Source organism: Rhineura floridana, chromosome 1, assembly GCF_030035675.1.
Source record: "Rhineura floridana isolate rRhiFlo1 chromosome 1, rRhiFlo1.hap2, whole genome shotgun sequence".
NCBI lineage: Eukaryota > Metazoa > Chordata > Lepidosauria > Squamata > Rhineuridae > Rhineura > Rhineura floridana.
The window spans coordinates 36,220,174-36,238,064 of NC_084480.1; the positions used below are offsets into that span (position 1 = coordinate 36,220,174).

At 43.0% G+C, this 17,891-nt stretch overlaps 1 protein-coding gene across 7 annotated transcripts in view; it reads left to right on the forward strand.

Annotated features, from left to right (window-relative positions):
- The window catches only part of IL31RA (interleukin 31 receptor A), a 69,356-nt gene that overhangs the window by 23,576 nt on the left and 27,889 nt on the right, over window positions 1-17,891 (forward strand). For all 7 annotated transcript variants that reach the window (XM_061618032.1, XM_061618014.1, XM_061618042.1 and 4 more), the window contains one exon: window positions 6,326-6,405. In XM_061618032.1, the coding sequence (XP_061474016.1) occupies window positions 6,326-6,405 (80 nt within the window). The remainder of the gene's footprint in view (window positions 1-6,325; window positions 6,406-17,891) is intronic.

Below are 17,891 nucleotides of genomic sequence, written 5' to 3' on the forward strand. Positions count from 1 at the left end.
AACTTTTCCAAGCTCTGATTCTAACCAATAAAAATGACTTAGTGGATGAAGTGGCAGATATGGGAACTCTGGGGGAAAGTGACCACATTACACTTGATTTCTTGATAGGAAACAAAAGCTGAAAACAGCCATACGCGTACCCTGGATGTCAAGAAAGCCGGTTTTAATAAACTCAGAACAATGATAAGTAAGGTTCCATGACAAGTGACCCTAATGAGAAAAGGAGTCCAAGATAGATGGGAGTTTCTAAAAAAAGAATTTCTAAAGGCACAGTGGCAAACAATTCTAACAAGGAAAAAAGGAAGAAGACAGCTGAAGAAGCCAATGCGGCTTCACAAAAAACTTTGAGATGATCTGAAAACAAAAAAGAACACATGCAGGCCTCAGAGGAAGAGTACAGACAGGTAGCATGGAATTGCCAGGATGGCGTGTCATGGAATTCACGACATGGTTCTTTTTGGAGGAGACTCAATAATGAAGCCAAAGCCTGGTTTAAGGTTATTTATTCAGCAAAGTGGTTTGCTGGAGCAGAGTACACACCCTAACTGTCGTCAGACACAATCTTATATAGCATTACACATGTCATAGACTTAGCAACAGCTCTAGCCAATCATCTATTGACAGCGCACTTTGTCTTCACAGGATTACGCTGTCTTACAGGCACTCGCCAAAACTAAGCCTTTGGACATGCTCAGTTCCTCTAAACGTCACCAACCCTGGTTACCTTGCCCACTATATACATGCTGGGCTGCTCAAATATAATGGCATCCAGAATCCACATCATAAGGAAGGCTAAAGCTGAGAATGAGCTGAGATTACCGAGAAGTACTAAAAGCAACAAAAAAAGGTACATCCATAGTAAAAAACTAGAAAAGAAATGGTGGTACAGCTACTCAATGAGGATGGCAAAATGATAACAGATGACAAAGAAAAGGCAGAAGTGCTCAATTCCTACTTTGGCTCAGTCTTCTCCCAAAAGTGGGTCTATGACCCTCCTGGGAAACATGAAGGGGCAGGATAGCAGCTTGAGATTGATAGACAAATGGTCAAGGACTATCTAATCACTTTGAACGAGTTCAAATCTGCAGGGCCCAATGAACTGCATTCTAGAGTATTGAAGGAACTGGCTGAAGAACTCTGAGAACCACTGTCTATTATCTTTGTGAAATCGTGAGGGATGAGTGAAGTGCCAGATGACTGGAGGAGGGCTAATGCTGTCCCTATCTTCAAAAAGGAGGAACCAGGGAACTACAGACCAGTCAGCCTGACATCAATCCCTTGGAAAATTCTGGAGCAGATTATAAAGCAGTCGTCTGTAAGCACCTTGAAAACAATGCAGTGACTACTAAAAGCCAACATGGATTTGTCAAGAACAAATCCTGCCAGACTACTCTTACCTCATTGGTTGGTCTGGTAATCTCCCTGATAGGCTGTGGGAATGCTATGGACATAATATATCTTGATTTCAGCAAAACTCTTGATATTTGATATTCTGATCAGCAAGCTAGCTAAATGTGGGAACAACAACAGGTGAGATCTACAGTTGGCTACAGAATTGTACTCAAAAGAGTGCTTATCAATGGTTCCTTCTCAAAGTGGGAGGAGGTAACAAGTGGGGTAGCACAGGGCTTGGTCTTGGGCCCAGTGCTCTTCAACATTTTTATTAATGACTTGGATGATGAGATGCAGGGAATGCTTATCACCACACCACATTTTAAGAAGGATGCAGACAAACTGGAACTGGTTCAGAGGAGGGCAGTAAGGATGATCAGGGGACTGGAAACAAAGCTTCATGAGGAGAGACTGAAAGAATTGGGCATATTTAGCCTTAAGAAGAAACGACTGAGGGGAGATACGATATCACTATTCAAGTACTTGAAAGGTTGTCACACAGAAGAGGGCCAGGATCTCTTCTTGATCATCCCAGAGTGCAGGACATGGAATAATGGGCTCAAGTTACAGGAAGTCAGATTTCGACTGAATATTCCTATTCCATATTCCATGAACATAACAGAGTGGCACGACAATGGAACCCGTTTCCTAGGGAGGTGGTGGGCTCCCTAACACTGGAGGCATTCAAGAGACAGCTGGACAGCCACCTGTTGGGTATGCTTTAATTTGGATTCCTGCATGGAGCAGGGGGCTGGATTTTATGGGCTTCTAGGCCCCTTCCAACTCTACTGTTCAGTGATTCTGTCTCTGTGTTCATAGTAAACCTTTAACTGTGCTTATCAAGATGTGAGAATTCTGTCACTATGTCTGTGATACTTATGATCAACTGAGTAAGCTGTTCCTAAACTGGGCCTTGGCAGAAAAACGGTGGCTGGAAAGTAATGAAAATACCTTGGAAGACAAAAACAAACAAACAAACCCATCACCACCCCATTAAAAAAAGTGACCAGAGGCAGAAAAGGCAAGCTGCTACTTTGAAGCAGGGAGAAGTGGTGGGCATAGCGCAGAAAGCAACAACAACAGAAGTACGAGCAAAGGAGAGCAAAATGAAATCAAGCTGGTGCTGGGGATGGGCTTCTCTGTTGTTCTTAAAGCTGTTTAAACTCTAGAGTTTAAAAACTAGAGTTTTGGTATCCTTGTTGTACACTGGTGTTTTACATTAACATGCCCTCAGTTACATACTGACTGTACATCAGAATATTATATGTGAGTTTCTGAAAATAACCAATTAGCCTAAACTGTTGTGGTTCAAAGCTGCAGTCCTAAATATCAATAGCCTGGGTTGGAAGCCAGAAGGCCTTTGCTGATCATCAGCTGAACAGGCACACAGCTGTAAATGGAAAAACGACCTGCCTAAAATACTTCCACTGTGCGCATGCTTTTTCTTCGCCTGTTCTTTAAAACCAGATTCATTTTTTCCTTTTCAAATTAGTACTTGTTCTTATAGCTTTGAAGACTTAAAAGTCAAAATTCATGCACAGGTTTTCAAGAATGAGAAAATTCAGACTTAGAAATTTGATGTCGAAGCTTTTTTTGTTGGTTTTAATGATTTATATAACACACTTGTACTTTTGCCTGTATTTGAAGAGTCTCTGAGTAGTGATAATGTACTGAATTTGTTCATATGTTTAATTGTTTTTACTTGAAAATTTCCTGCATGACTGACCTTTTGTTGCTGTGCTAAGAATTCTTGCAAGCAGTGGTGATGGTAGACCTTGTCCAGGCCAGGTACTTTGCACGGCAGGAATTACGTTGAACTTGTGAAAAACAGTCCCCCCCCAATAGCCTCTCTGTCCTACCTACCTATACTTATTTTTAAAATTTTATTATTTGATTTATATCCCACCCTTCCTCCCAGCAGGAGCCCAGGGCGGCAAACAAAAGCATTAAAAACACTTTAAAAATCATAAAAACAGACCTTAAAATACATTAAAACAAAACAACTTTAAAAACATTTTTAAAAGTTTTCAAGACATCTTAAAAAAGGGTTAAAAAACATATTGTTTTAAAAAAAGGTTTTTTAAAAAAACATTTAAAAGCAATTCCAACAGAGACGCAGACTGGGATAGGTCTTAACTTAAAAGGCTTCTTGAAAGAGGGAAGTCTTTAAAAGGCATCGAAAAGATAACAGAGGTGGTGCCTGCCTAATATTTAAGGGGAGAGAATTCCACAGGGTAGGTGCTGCCACACTAAAGGTCCATTTCCTATGTTGTGCAGAACGGACCTCCTGATAAGATGGTATCTGCAGGAGGCCCTCACCTGCAGAGCTCAGTGATCGACTGGGTATATAAGGGGTAAGACGGTCTTTCAGGTATCCTGGTCCTGAGCTGTACAGGGCTTTGTACGCCAAAACTAGAACCTTGAACTTAGCTTGGTAGCTAATACGTAGCCAGTGCAATTCTTTCAGCAGTGGGGAGACATGCTGGTGATACCCTGCTCCAGTGAACAGTCTCACCGCCGCATTAAAAAAAACAACCTTAAAAAAGGGTTAAAAACATTATTAAAAAACATATTAAACAATTCTAACACAGATGAAGACTGGGATAGATCTTAGCTTAAAAGGCTTCTTGAAAGAGGAAAGTCTTCAAAAGGCGCCGAAAAGATAGCAGAGATGGCACCTGCCTAATATTTAAAGGGAGGCAATTCCACAGTGTAGGTGCTGCCACACTAAAGGTCCATTTCCTATATTGTGCAGAACGAATCTCCTGATAACATGGTATCTGAGGAGGCCCTCACCTGCAGAATGCAGTGATCAGCTGGGTATATAAGGGATAAGACGGTCTTTCAGGAATCCTAGTCCTAAACTGTATAGGGCTTTGTATATGATACCCTGCCCCAGTGAGTAGCCTTGCCACTGCATTCTGCACCAGCTGCACCTTCTGGACCAACCTCAAGGGCAGCCCCACATAGAGCACATTACAGTAATCCAGCCTGGAGGTTACCAGTGCATGGACAACAGTGGTCAGGCTATCCTGGTCCAGAAACGGCCACAGCTATCTTACCAGCCAAAGCTGGTAAAAGGCACTCCTAGCCACGGAAGTGACCTGGGCCTGTAGTGACAAAGATGGATCCAGGAGCACCCCAGACTACAAACCTGCTCTTTCAGAGGGAGTCCGACCCCATCCAAAGCAGGCAACTGACCAATTATCCAAACTCAGGAACCACCAACCCACAGTGACTCCGTCTTGCTAAGATGCAGACTCAGTTTATTGGCCCTCATCCAGCCTAACACCGAGTCCAGGCAGCGGTCCAGGACTTGCATGGCCTCTTCCAATTCAGATATTACAGAGAAATAGAGCTGGGTATCGTCAGCTTACTGCTGACACCTTACCCCAAATCTCCTGATGACCGGTCCCAAGGGCTTCATATAGATGTTAAACAGCATGGGGGACAAGATGGTACCCTGCGGCACCCCACAGCACAGCTGCCAGGGGGGCAAAGGACAATCACCCAATGCTATTCTTTGAAAACGACCCTGGAGATAGGATCGGAACCACTGTAAAACAGTGCCTCCAATACCCATCTCAGCAAGTTGGCCCAGAAGGATACCATGGTCAATGGTATCAAAAGCTGCTGAGAGATCAAGTAAGAATAACAGGGTTGCACTCCCCCTGTCCTTCTCCCGATAAAGGTAATCTATCATGGCAACCAAGGCTGATTCAGTCCCATAACCAGAGCTGAACCCAGACTGGGATGGGTCAAGATAATCTGTTTCATCCAAGAGTACTTGCAATTGCTGCACCATACTTGTGGTTTACTGCTCTAGCATAGGACTAAAAGCATGGGAACCTGCCATCTGGCTATACTACAGGTGTTCCACTCTGTTATCTGGCTATCTGGGTTACCCTCTTCCTGAGGTTTAGAAAGGATCAAGGTATGTGTATGTGTCTGTTTATATGCGCATGCAGTTGGAAAACCTCAAAGAACTGCCACAGTGATCTCACAAAAAAAAAAAAAAGATGAAGCGAAGACATCTTAATAGTTCACAAATATTTAGTGAAGTTTCAGAACAGGAGTTACAGTTGCATGCACATCTCATCTATAGGGTATCCACAATGAATGCTTACTTGTGTTCAACAGGAGAGGTATTAAATTGAGAAATATAAGGGTAGTATACAGCACTAGTACTACTCAGAGAAGACTCATGGGAGTTCATGGACATGGCTAACTTTGGTGTATTCATTTTTATTATTATTTAAATTTATTAGTCATTTTTCTTTATAAAAATTAACCTAAAGTGACATATAATTAAAAAATTAAAAACCAATATAAAACTAACACAAATAAAAAGTTAAAAACAACAGAACACAATACATAGAGAAGATGGTGGAAGCAACCTACCTCCTAAAAGAGGCCACAACATCAAAAACCCTCTATAAAATATGGTCTAGGGGAAAGTGAATGGATTTAGCATTGTCAACCTATCATAATGTTCCATTAATGCACTCAGGGCTGTACCGCTCCCCTCCTCCGTGGGCATGTACCTGGAACAGACCAGGTCTTGACTTCAGTACATTCTTGCCTTTGGACGCTAGATGGCACTATAACCCACATGATGGCATGATACCTAGGAAAACCACCTTTCAGGTGAGACCAACAGTCCGTTCCAGCATAGTGATTGATTCTTTGCTTTTTGTACACAGTTCATGTACAGCCTACAGTTGGTAAAGAAGCTGTCCGATTGTGAAGGACAACAAAGGATTGATTGTTGTGTGTGGTATTCTTATGGTGTTTGAGTATCTGCTTGCTGTTGGATGAGTGTAGTGTACTAACTAGCCTGCAGCAGCACAATGGGGGTTAGTGGGGCTATAGGAATAGACTGCTCATTCCTTTTATTTTTATATTTTAACTCTATTTTTATTAATTTTAATAGCTCCTTTGAAAGTAGACTTGTGGAGAGTGATTGAATTGCATCAGCCTACTGGAAACCGAACTGTGCACCTTTTGTGGAAGGTAAAAAAACACACTTTGAAATTCTGTGTTTTTTTTCTGGCTTGGTGTTCAAATAATGAATGTGCTGTTCAGTTTGATTGACTTTATTTCTTAATACACCTCAGTAGCCTATGCTATGTTAATTCATTAAATAACTGGTAATTCTCATGCCGGAGATGAGTCATTGCATAGTTGTGCGTATACATGTCATTAAACTGGCAAACTCCTGTGTCACCTTGATTACTCTGATTTCTGAATAGACTTTCCCAATGATGCCTTATTTTTATGAGTTGATATTTGGTAAGTATATCTTTGGGAAATGGAGATTAATATTGATTCAATTTAAGTTTCTTTTGCTGAGTTTGGCAAGGAATTATTTACTTTTCATGAATAAAGAGGGATTATCTAAGGCGGTATTCATACTGGATATTTTTCCAGTGTACTGCTCAAGAAAGGCTGGTAGAAGCGTGGGAAATGTGTGTGTGTTTGTGCGCGCGCATGTGTATATACACTTCTTTCTCTGGTGTTAGAAAATATAATCCATGCTTACAGTTCATAAGGTTTTTCACAGTAGCCTGCAGTGTAATACAGGAATCTAAGAATCCTGACTCTTTTTTAAAAAAATGGTTGGATAGATGAGAGAAAATGTGGAAAACAGAAGCAGGGGGTGGGGAGACTCAAAATTAATTGTTATTGTTCAGACATTATGAAGCTTCCTACAATAGCTTAGGGCTGTTAGTGGCACTGCAACTCTGCAGAGATTGTGTGAAGCCCCAGATTGTACAAAGTGTTGCATTAGTACGAGGCCACTCCAACTGAGAAAATAATCTTCTTTAAGTGTCCTCACCTTTGGTGTTAGGAGGCTACTGGAGAATGTGCCTGGGATTGCACTGCATGAGTTGTGGTGCTTCGACTTTGGAATGTTCTCCTAAGACCAGCTTGCTTGATATTTACATAGCTCTCCTTTAGGCACTGTGGAAAATGTTTTATTGTCTCATAACTTGTCTAATTAAATTGAGATTTGTTTCTACAGGTTTTACTATTAACGGGCTTATAGTTCTGTGAACTTACTATTTTAGTGTAGAACCAGGGTAAAGACATACTTACTGTTGTCTCTACCTCTGTGCATCTCTACCTCTCTTGTCTCAAAATGGGCACACAGCGGTAGTCAAACTCCACCTCTTTTTACTCTTAAAACCTTGTAGGATCACCTCCAGTGAGTTGTTTTTTTTAAAAAAAATATCAGCTTCAGGGAGGTTTTGCAACTGATTGGTAGATTGACCCCTTCGACTTCCAGGTGTGGCCAATGGAAGGAAACTCTTTGCTGCAGACTCAGAGACAGTGATTGGCCCACTGCTTTGCTGTGGGTGGTCCTGAAAGGTCTGAAGTCAGCAGTGAGGAAGGGAGGTGTGGCCAGTAGAGGGCAGTGTTGCTTCAAAGCACAGCTAGAAAAAACATTCTGGCTGCTTTTGAAAGGACTAGTGTGCCCACAGCCCCAGTACACTGTAGTAATTAAAGTGTTTGACTAGGACCTGGGAGACCAGGGTTCAAATCCCCACTCAGCTATGAAGCTTGCTGGGTGACCTTGGGCCAGTCACAGTTTCTCTCATAGGGTTGTTGTGAGGATAAAATGGAGAGGGAGGAGAATCATGTATGCCACCTTGAGCTCCTTGGAGGAAAGGAGGGATATAAATGTAATAAATTAATAATTAATAAATAAACTCTTTTGACAATTAAAACGGTGATACATAAACCTGTTAAATAAAATAATTTGCACAACTGTGGTGACTAAAAAAAAAAGGGGGCTGCTACAATAGCATATATTGCTACAGATGTATGTTAAAGTCCTACATAGAATTGAATTGAATTGAATTGAAACTTTATTTTTACCCCGCCCTTTTTCCAAACTGAAACTCAGGGCGGCTGACAAATAAAACTACATGTAGTTAAAAACATAGAAAAACATACAATTAAAATACAATTAAACTATGCACAACCTTAAAACCATAAAAGGCACTTAAAAATCTAAAAACAATTTAAAATAATACAGATAATAATATAAAACAATAAAACAAGCTTGTAAAGCCCAATCCTAAACACCTCCTATCCCAAAAGCCTGTCGGAATAAAAAAGTCTTTACTTGCTGACGGAAGGACGGCAAGGAGGGGGCCATTCGTGCCTCCCTAGGAAGGGAGTTCCAGAACCTAGGAGCAGCCACCGAGAAGGCCCTATCTCGCGTCCCCACCAATCGCACTTGCGAGGGTGTTGGGACTGAGAGAAGGGCCTCTCCTGAAGATCTCAGGGCCCGGGCAGGCTCATATAGGGAGATACGGTCTGACAGATAGCCTGGACCTGGGCTGTACAGGGCTTTATAGGTCAAAACCAGCACTTTGAATTGTGACCGGAAACAAACTGGCAGCCAGTGGAGCTGTTGTAACAAGGGAGTTGTATGGTCCCTGTAACCAGCCCCTGTTAATACTCTGGCTGCAGCTCTTTGTACCAGTTTAAGTTTCCGAACAGTCTTCAAAGGCAGCCTCACGTAGAGCGTGTTACAGTAGTCTAAACGGGATGTAACTAAGGCATGCATCACCATAGTCAAATCAGGCATTTCCAGGAACGGGCGCAGCTGGCGCACTAGTCTTAAATGGGCAAAGGCACTCCTGGCCACGGCCAAGACCTGGGCTTGCAAGTTCAGAGCAGAGTCCAGGAGCACACCCAAACTGCGAACCTGTGTCTTCAGGGGGAGTGTGACCCCATCCAGCACAGGCTGAATCCCTATTCCCTAATCTGCCCTTCGACTGACCAGGAGCACCTCTGTCTTGTCTGGATTTAGTTTCAATTTGTTTGCCCTCATCCAGTCCATCACTGATGCCAGGCACTGGTTCAGGACCAGGACAGCTTCCTTGGCTTTAGGTGGAAAGGAGAAATAGAGTTGATTGTCATCCGCATACTGATGGCACCGAACCCCAAACCCCCAGACAACCTCTCCCAGCGATTTCATATAGATGTTAAATAACATGGGGGACAAAACTGAACCCTGAGGGACCCCATAGGTCAACGGCCAAGGAGTCGAACAGGAGTCCCCCAGCACCACCTTCTGAGTTCGTCCCTGGTTTGGCTCCACTCCGTAAGAGGGGACGCTCAGGAGCAATCGTGTCCACCGCCCTGGTCATTTCCCCATTCCAGAGGTCAACCAGGGCTTCGACAGAATCACCCGCCGCGGTGACAGGAAAATCCCCAAGAGCCATCAGGAAACCATCCGGATCCATCAGCCTCCTGGGGTGGACCATCCTAATCGGTCCCCCACCCCTGCAGAGGTTCTGAGTCCCAGTGAGTCTAAACCCAACCAGGTAGTGATCTGTCCATGACAACGGAACTATAGAAAGTTCCTCCACACCAAGATCACCATCATCCCATCCAACACAGAAAACAAGGTCCAAAGTGTGACCAGCGACATGAGTGGGGCAGATAATACTTGGACAGACTCATGGTTGCCATGGCGGCCATGAAATCCTGAGCCACTCCTGACAGAGCAGTCTCGGCATGGATGTTGAAGTCACCCAATACCATAAGCCGAGGGGATTCCAACACCAACCCCGAGACTACCCCAGCTAGCTCAGGAAGGGAGACTGTTGAGCAGCGGGGTGGGCGGTACACCAACAGAATCCCTATTCTGTCCTGGCCACCCAACTTCAAATATACACATTTGAACCCCGAAGACTGTGGGAGAGGGCACCTGGTCAGGGAGATGGCATCACGATAGACTACTGCAACTCCACCTCCCCGTCCCCCCGGTCTCGCCTGCTGCTGCACAGAGAAACCGGTGGGTAGTTCCTACAAACCATTCAATTGCCTCTGGGTTGTGAACTTGCCAGGAGGCTGTATATTTCTGCAGGAAATTTTTATGTAACTGCCTTTGGGCACAAACTTCCAGGCTTTCATACAGTACAAAGAAATAAAATACAATAACATGTGAACAGTAGAGCAAGGTAAAGCAAATGGTACTGTTATGGTGCACAAAGTAGCACAGAATAGGGGAAGTATTTTACAGAGCTTGGAAGATTACTTTTAAAAAGTAATAAATTACAGTTACAATTACTTGGCCAAAAAAAGTAGTAATTACCGTTACAATTACAACTGCTCTGAAAGTAACTGATTACTTTACTTTTTCTCAAAAGTAATCACTACAATTACTTTTCAGTTACTTTGAAAAAACGCCTACAAGGTGCTGACCTTGGCTGCTGCACATCTAAGTAGCCTAAAACAATATTAAAAATAAACACACACACACACAAGGGGTAGAAGAATATTTTTTTTATCCATAAGATTAACAGAATGGCATAACAGAATCTCACATGCCCCCCCAAGCAATGATGATACCCCAACACTTGAAATCAAATTTTAAACTTTAACTGCTGCTTTTATAATACATTTCTGTTATGTCTGAAAAGAACAAGATGCTCAAAGAGCACGTCAGACAAGGAATGTCTTTTTACAGTAATAAATTACAAGTAACTCGTTATTTGTCCAAGCTCTGGACACTCACATACTGATTTGAAGTAACCAGACAGCTCTGTGGCTTCAGTCCTTTTGTGTAAGTTGGGATGGGGAAAGTGACCCCCTCTGATGTTGCTGGACTGCACCACTTCTGGGGGTTTGCAGACTTTCATTATTTTTGGGTGATGTTCAATCACATACTGTCATATTCAGGTTGTGCAATTTAAGGTGATTTGCTCCTCTTGTGCAACAACCAATATGTTTTCCCCCATAAAAATCTTAGGAAGGAAAGTGGTGGGAAGATGCAGTGAAAAGTGTGGGATAGTATTGCCTTGCCGCAGTGTCTAGCCTTCCTCCAAACAAATCTGAGTAAGCGTTCAATGTATAGTCCATGTCACTTAACCTTCCTGCAAACTTTCTGCAAACAAATCAGGATGAATGTTCAATAATCAGATTGTCTGGAAGCAGGGTGTAGTTGTCCAGGGTCTCAGGGAGTCTTAGACCCTTTACTGTTTTGGGACCCAGATCCCAGCAGCGTCTCTATGTCTCCAGCATCTTATGAGCCAATCAGCATGAAAGGGGAGAGTGTTGGCCACTGAGAAGAGTCTTCTAATGTGCTTCCTTGTCTTTTGCTGCCGATTGGAGGCAATCGGAGTGAAAGGAGGTGAGTCAGCCACTGAGAAGTCTTCTCTCAATAGCTAACACACTCCCCTTTCATGCTGATTAGCTCTTAGGGACATATGTTGTGGCAAAAGGCATTAACAAAGGTAGAGAAGCAGAAAGCAGTATTCAAATCTGGCCATATTATACTATAATCTTAGAAGGTTGCATAATCTTAGAAGGAGCATGGCTGTGACTAACATGAAGGGACCCTTCCCTTCTGAATTTGCCACTATGCTTCTGTCTGGAAGTGACTTTGACCATTGGCTATGCTGACTGGGGCCGATGGGACTTCCAGGGTTGGGTGTTGAGGCGGGCAAAAGCTGGACAAACAGGAAAAGACTGAATTGAACAGAAAATGACATGACTACCAAGTATGGACAGGGAAGCTTCACATTTTGAACAGTGCGATCCGGATATGCACTCTTGGGGGGACAATTCAAATTAGGAAAATGTGGATTTTAAGCAACAGCATGGATGAACCCAGTGTTTAGAAAAGGTGCTGGGAGAGTGTTCTTTTGTAGGAGGTGCACAAAGGAATCCAAAGCAGCACACACAAGTTAAAATTCAAAATACAACAAAATACCAACAAATTGCACCACGGCAATTACGTATACACTGAAAAGATTTTTAAAACAACACAGCAGAAGCATGTGATGAGGGAGCTGGAGCAATACATGCAATTTCATCAGGTCACTGCACACTGCACACATGTTACTGCTTTGACTGGCAGGGTAGGTCTTGCTTCCTGTTCACACTTTCTCATCTGTTGTAACTTCACATGACTTTTGCACCCATTCACAGTGTTTTGTGGACACGTTTGCTCTTCTGCTGCTGATGTCTGACAGAAGGTCTAGCCATCCCAGGGCACAATACTCAGACTGATATTGTGTACATGCAGTTTTGCTTTTGTGCCAAAATAATCTGTTGCAAGCTATTATGTGAGTATGGGAATAGCACCCTGAGAGTATGGTGTTTACAAGATTACGCACCACTACCAAGCTGCAGTTGAGTGTTGACCCAGATTTGGTAAAATACAACAGAATTCAGAAAAAGAAGAAATAATTTTGGGTATTTCTTTTTTTCTTTTCCCTAATTTATCTATTTGACATAACATTGCCAGGTTTTTTTTGAAAAGTAATTTTTTTTTAAGCAAGATATAATTCAGTCTACACTTGTGTCAGAGGTGTTACATGTTAATTCACATGGGGGGGAAAGCTATTTCTTGATGCACCACAGGGCCAGTCCTACCATTAGTCAGAGTGAGGCAGCTGCTTCAGACAGCAGATTTTGGTTTTATGAAATGGCAGCAAATCGATCAGTTATTTAATTAATGACTCTTGTATTTTTACAACAGTCATGAATTAAACAGAGGCACTTGTGGGATTTCTCACCCCAGGTGTCAAAATAATTTGACCAGGCGGGTTCTATGCATAGTGCCTTGTGTTTGTAGGGGTTTCAATTTGCTGCACCACTTCTGTCAACCCTGCTTGTCAATCTCCACTTGCAAAGGTCTTACCCCCAAATCAAAACCATTCCAAAGCTGGTTAGCAAAAACATGTGATATCTCATCACGGTGAAGGGTCTGCACATAGAAAATAGGTACCGGGGCTCAGTTTCTGTGAACCAGGTTGGCTTCAACAGAAAGCTGCTGTCATTCCTGCTCATTTGAGACAAGTGTTTCTTGCTTAAACATTTTAGGGCAATGTATATCACATGCATGGATATCACTTCACAACTGAGGGTGTGAACTAACTGATACACTGGAAACTTTGAGGTAATGTGAAGTGATATAAAAGTTCTCTCACTGAATATGTGTATATGTGATCTGTGAGGATGTCTCATTCACACAGGCACTCCACTTTTTAATGAGGCATCCATCAAATGTGAACCAGCCTTAGGTCAGGGGTTGCCAACAAGATGTTCTCTGTATGTTGCTGGACTACAACACCCATCATTCCTGATTACTGGCCATGCTAGCTGGGGCTGGTGGGAGTTGGAGTCCAAGAACATTTGGAGGGCACCACAGTGGATACCCTTCCCTTGAGTGGAAAATTAAAATGGTGTCACACAGGGAGGGGGATTAAAGGGGCAGGATTAGGGCAGGCATCTATAATGAGACCTGATAGCATCTACCTGAGAGGAGTGCATGCTGATGCCAGGCCTGATTTAACTGGCCATAAGAACATAAGAACATAAGAAGAGCCTGCTGGATCAGGCCAGTGGCCCATCTAGTCCAGCGTCCTGTTCTCACAGTGGCCAACCAGGTGCCTGGGGGAAGCCCGCAAGCAGGACCCGAGTGCAATAATAATAATAATAATAAATTTAATTTTTGTGTCGCCTATCTGGCCGAAACCACTCTAGGCGACGTACAACATTAAATTCAACAATACATAATAATACAATACATAATAAAATACAATGCAGTCAACAATAATCATTTTAAAAAGCGGCAGTACAGGGCCATCAATAGACAATTTTAAAACAATATAAAGAAATTAGCCCACCCCGGGGACCCCAAAGGCCTGTCCAAAGAGCCATGTTTTTAAGGCTCGGCGAAATGTATCTAGGGAAGGGGCATGGCGAAGATCGAAGGGGAGGGAGTTCCAGAGAGTGGGGGCCGCCACTGAGAATGCCCTCTCTCTAGTCCCCACCAACCTAGCTGTTTTCATTGGTGGGACGGAGAGAAGGCCCTGTGTGGCTGATCTGGTCGGGCGGCTTAGTTGGTGGTACTGGAGGTGCTCCTTCAGGTAAACTGGGCCGAGACCGTATAGGGATTTAAAGGTTAAGACCAACACCTTGAATTGGGCCCGGAAAACAACTGGAAGCCAATGTAGATGAAATAACACCGGCATGATGTGATCACGGCGGCGGCTGTTTGTAAGCAGGCGTGCTGCCGCATTCTGCACCAGTTGTAGTTTCCGGACCGTTTTCAAGGGTAACCCCACGTAGAGCGCATTGCAGTAGTCTAATCGAGAGGTGACCAGGGCATGTACCACCAGTGGGAGCTGATGAATAGGAAGGTAGGGTTGCAACCTCCGTATGAGGTGTAGTTGATACCAAGCTGCCCGGCTCACTGCCAAAATCTGAGCCTCCATGGACAGCTTGGAATCAAGAACAACCCCGAGGCTGCGGACCTGATCCTTCAGGGGCAATTTTACCCCATTAAGATTCAGGTCAGCAACACCCAACCTTCCCCTGTCACCCACAAGTAGCACCTCAGTCTTATCAGTGCAAGGACACTCTCCCCTCCTGAGGCTTCCGGCAACTGGTTTTCAGAAGCATGCTGCCTCTGACTAGGGTGGCACAGCACAGCCATCACGGCTAGTAGCCATTGATAGCCCTGTCCTCCATGAATTTGTCTAATCTTCTTTTAAAGCCATCCAAGCTGGTGGCCATTACTGCATCTTGTGGGAGCAAATTCCATCGTTTAACTATGCGCTGAGTAAAGAAGTACTTCCTTTTGTCTGTCCTGAATCTTCCAACATTCAGCTTCTTTGAATGTCCCCGAGTTCTTGTATTATGAGAGAGGGAGAAAAACTTTTCTCTATCCACTTTCTCAATGCCATGCATAATTTTATACACTTCTATCATGTCTCCTCTGACCCGCCTTTTCTCTAAACTAAAAAGCCCCAAATGCTGCAACCTTTCCTCGTAAGGGAATCGCTCCATCCCCTTGATCATTCTGGTTGCCCTCTTCTGAACCTTTTCCAACTCTATAATATCCTTTTTGAGGTGAGGCGACCAGAACTGTACACAGTATTCCAAATGCGGCCGCACCATAGATTTATACAATGGCATTATGATATCGGCCGTTTTATTTTCAATACCTTTCCTAATTATCGCTAGCATGGAATTTGCCTTTTTCAAAGCTGCCGCACACTGGGTCAACATTTTCATCATGCTGTCCACTACAACCCCGAGGTCTCTCTCTTGGTCAGTCACCGCCAGTTCAGACCCCATGAGCGTATATGTGAAATTCAGATTTTTTGCTCCAATATGCATAATTTTACACTTGTTTATATTGAATTGCATTTGCCATTTTTCCGCCCATTCACTCAGTTTGGAGAGGTCTTTTTGGAGCTCTTCGCAATCCTTTTTTGTTTTAACAACCCTGAACAATTTAGTGTCGTCAGCAAACTTGGCCACTTCACTGCTCACTCCTAATTCTAGGTCATTAATGAACAAGTTGAAAAGTACAGGTCCCAATACCGATCCTTGAGGGACTCCACTTTCTACAGCCCTCCATTGGGAGAACTGTCCATTTATTCCTACTCTCTGCTTTCTGCTTCTTAACCAATTCCTTATCCACAAGAGGACCTCTCCTCTTATTCCATGACTGCTAAACTTCCTCAGAAGTCTTTGGTGAGGTACCTTGTCAAACGCTTTTTGAAAGTCTAAGTACACTATGTCCACTGGATCACCTCTATCTATATGCTTGTTGACACTCTCAAAGAATTCTAATAGGTTACTGAGACAGGACTTTCCCTTGCAGAAGCCATGCTGGCTCTGCTTCAGCAAGGCTTGTTCTTCTATGTGCTTAGTTAATCTAGCTTTAATAATACTTTCTACCAGTTTTCCAGGGACAGAAGTTAAGCTAACTGGCCTGTAATTTCCGGGATCCCCTCTGGATCCCTTTTTGAAGATTGGCGTTACATTTGCCACTTTCCAGTCCTCAGGTACAGAGGAGGACCCGAGGGACAAGTTACATATTTTAGTTAGCAGATCAGCAATTTCACATTTGAGTTCTTTGAGAACTCTCGGGTAGATGCCATCCGGGCCTGGTGATTTGTCAGTTTTTATATTGTCCATTAAGCCTAGAACTTCCTCTCTCGTTACCACTATTTGTCTCAGTTCCTCAGAATCCCTTCCTGCAAATGTTAGTTCAGGTTCAGGGATCTGCCCTATATCTTCCACTGTGAAGACAGATGCAAAGAATTCATTTAGCTTCTCTGCAATCTCCTTATCGTTCTTTAGTACACCTTTGACTCCCTTATCATCCAAGGGTCCAATCGCCTCCCTAGATGGTCTCCTGCTTTGAATGTATTGATAGAATTTTTTGTTGTTGGTTTTTATGCTCCTAGCAATGTGCTCCTCAAATTCTTTTTTAGCATCCCTTATTGTCTTCTTGCATTTCTTTTGCCAGAGTTTGTGTCCTTTTTTATTTTCTTCATTCGGACAAGACTTCCATTTTCTGAAGGAAGACTTTTTGCCTCTAAGAGCTTCCTTGACTTTGCTTGTTAACCATGCTGGCATCTTCTTGGCCCTGGCGGTACCTTTTCTGATCTGCGGTATGCACTCCAGTTGAGCTTCTAATATAGTGTTTTTAAACAACTTCCAAGCATTTTCGAGTGATGTGACCCTCTGGAGTTTGTTTTTCAGCTTTCTTTTTACCAATCCCCTCATTTTTGTGAAGTTTCCTCTCTTGAAGACAAAAGTGACGGTGTTGGATTTTCTTGGCAATTGGCCATTTACATGTATGTTTAATTTAATAGCACTATGGTCACTGCTCCCAATCGGTTCAACAACACTTACATCTCGCACCAGGTCCCACATTTTCATGGTGAGGAGAGGAAGATGGCGTCCTGATGAGTAAGCATTACACTCTCTCCCTGGAACGTTTAATACTAAACACTAATTATTAGTTACTGTTTGTCTGTAACTTACCCAGGGATTTTTAATTGACGAAGTCTAGTAATGAATTTGATTCGAACCGTGTTGATTTGAGTTGAACTGAGCTCTATTCCCTTGGAAAAGCGGCAGCTGGGAGAGCCTGACTTTTTATCTTTCAAGGCTGAATTTCTGGACCAGCAGGGTATTTTCTTTTAACTTAATTTGCTGACTATCAAATGGCCCTAACGAGAAGCGTAAGGAAGACTATGGGGATTTCTCTCCAATATTGGCCTCCGAAGACAAAACAAAAACAAAAACAAAAGAAAAGGAAAGTTAAATATAAGAACCAGCTGCAACAAGAATGATCGACCCCAGCTCTACAGCGAGCCAGCCAATAGTCCAGAGATTTAAAGGGCCAACAACAAATAACTCAGTTTTTAGTTTCATCTAAAAAAGAAAATTCTCTGGAGAATCCTCTCTATAACTCCTCTATGATTCAAGATTGGTCTATTTCACATGCTTTCTTTAAAGACCTTAGTGCAGATAACCCCAATCATGCCCTAAACTTGGCTGAGGAAATAGCTAACGCAGACTTGGCTACAAATGAACACCTTTATTGTGAGGATTCTACTACGAAAACCTCAGTTCAAGCACTTCAAACAACTCAGCCAACTAAAACAGCAGTTGAAATATGTAACAACGTTGCTGAGCACAAGTTACAATTTCTTCCAGAGGCG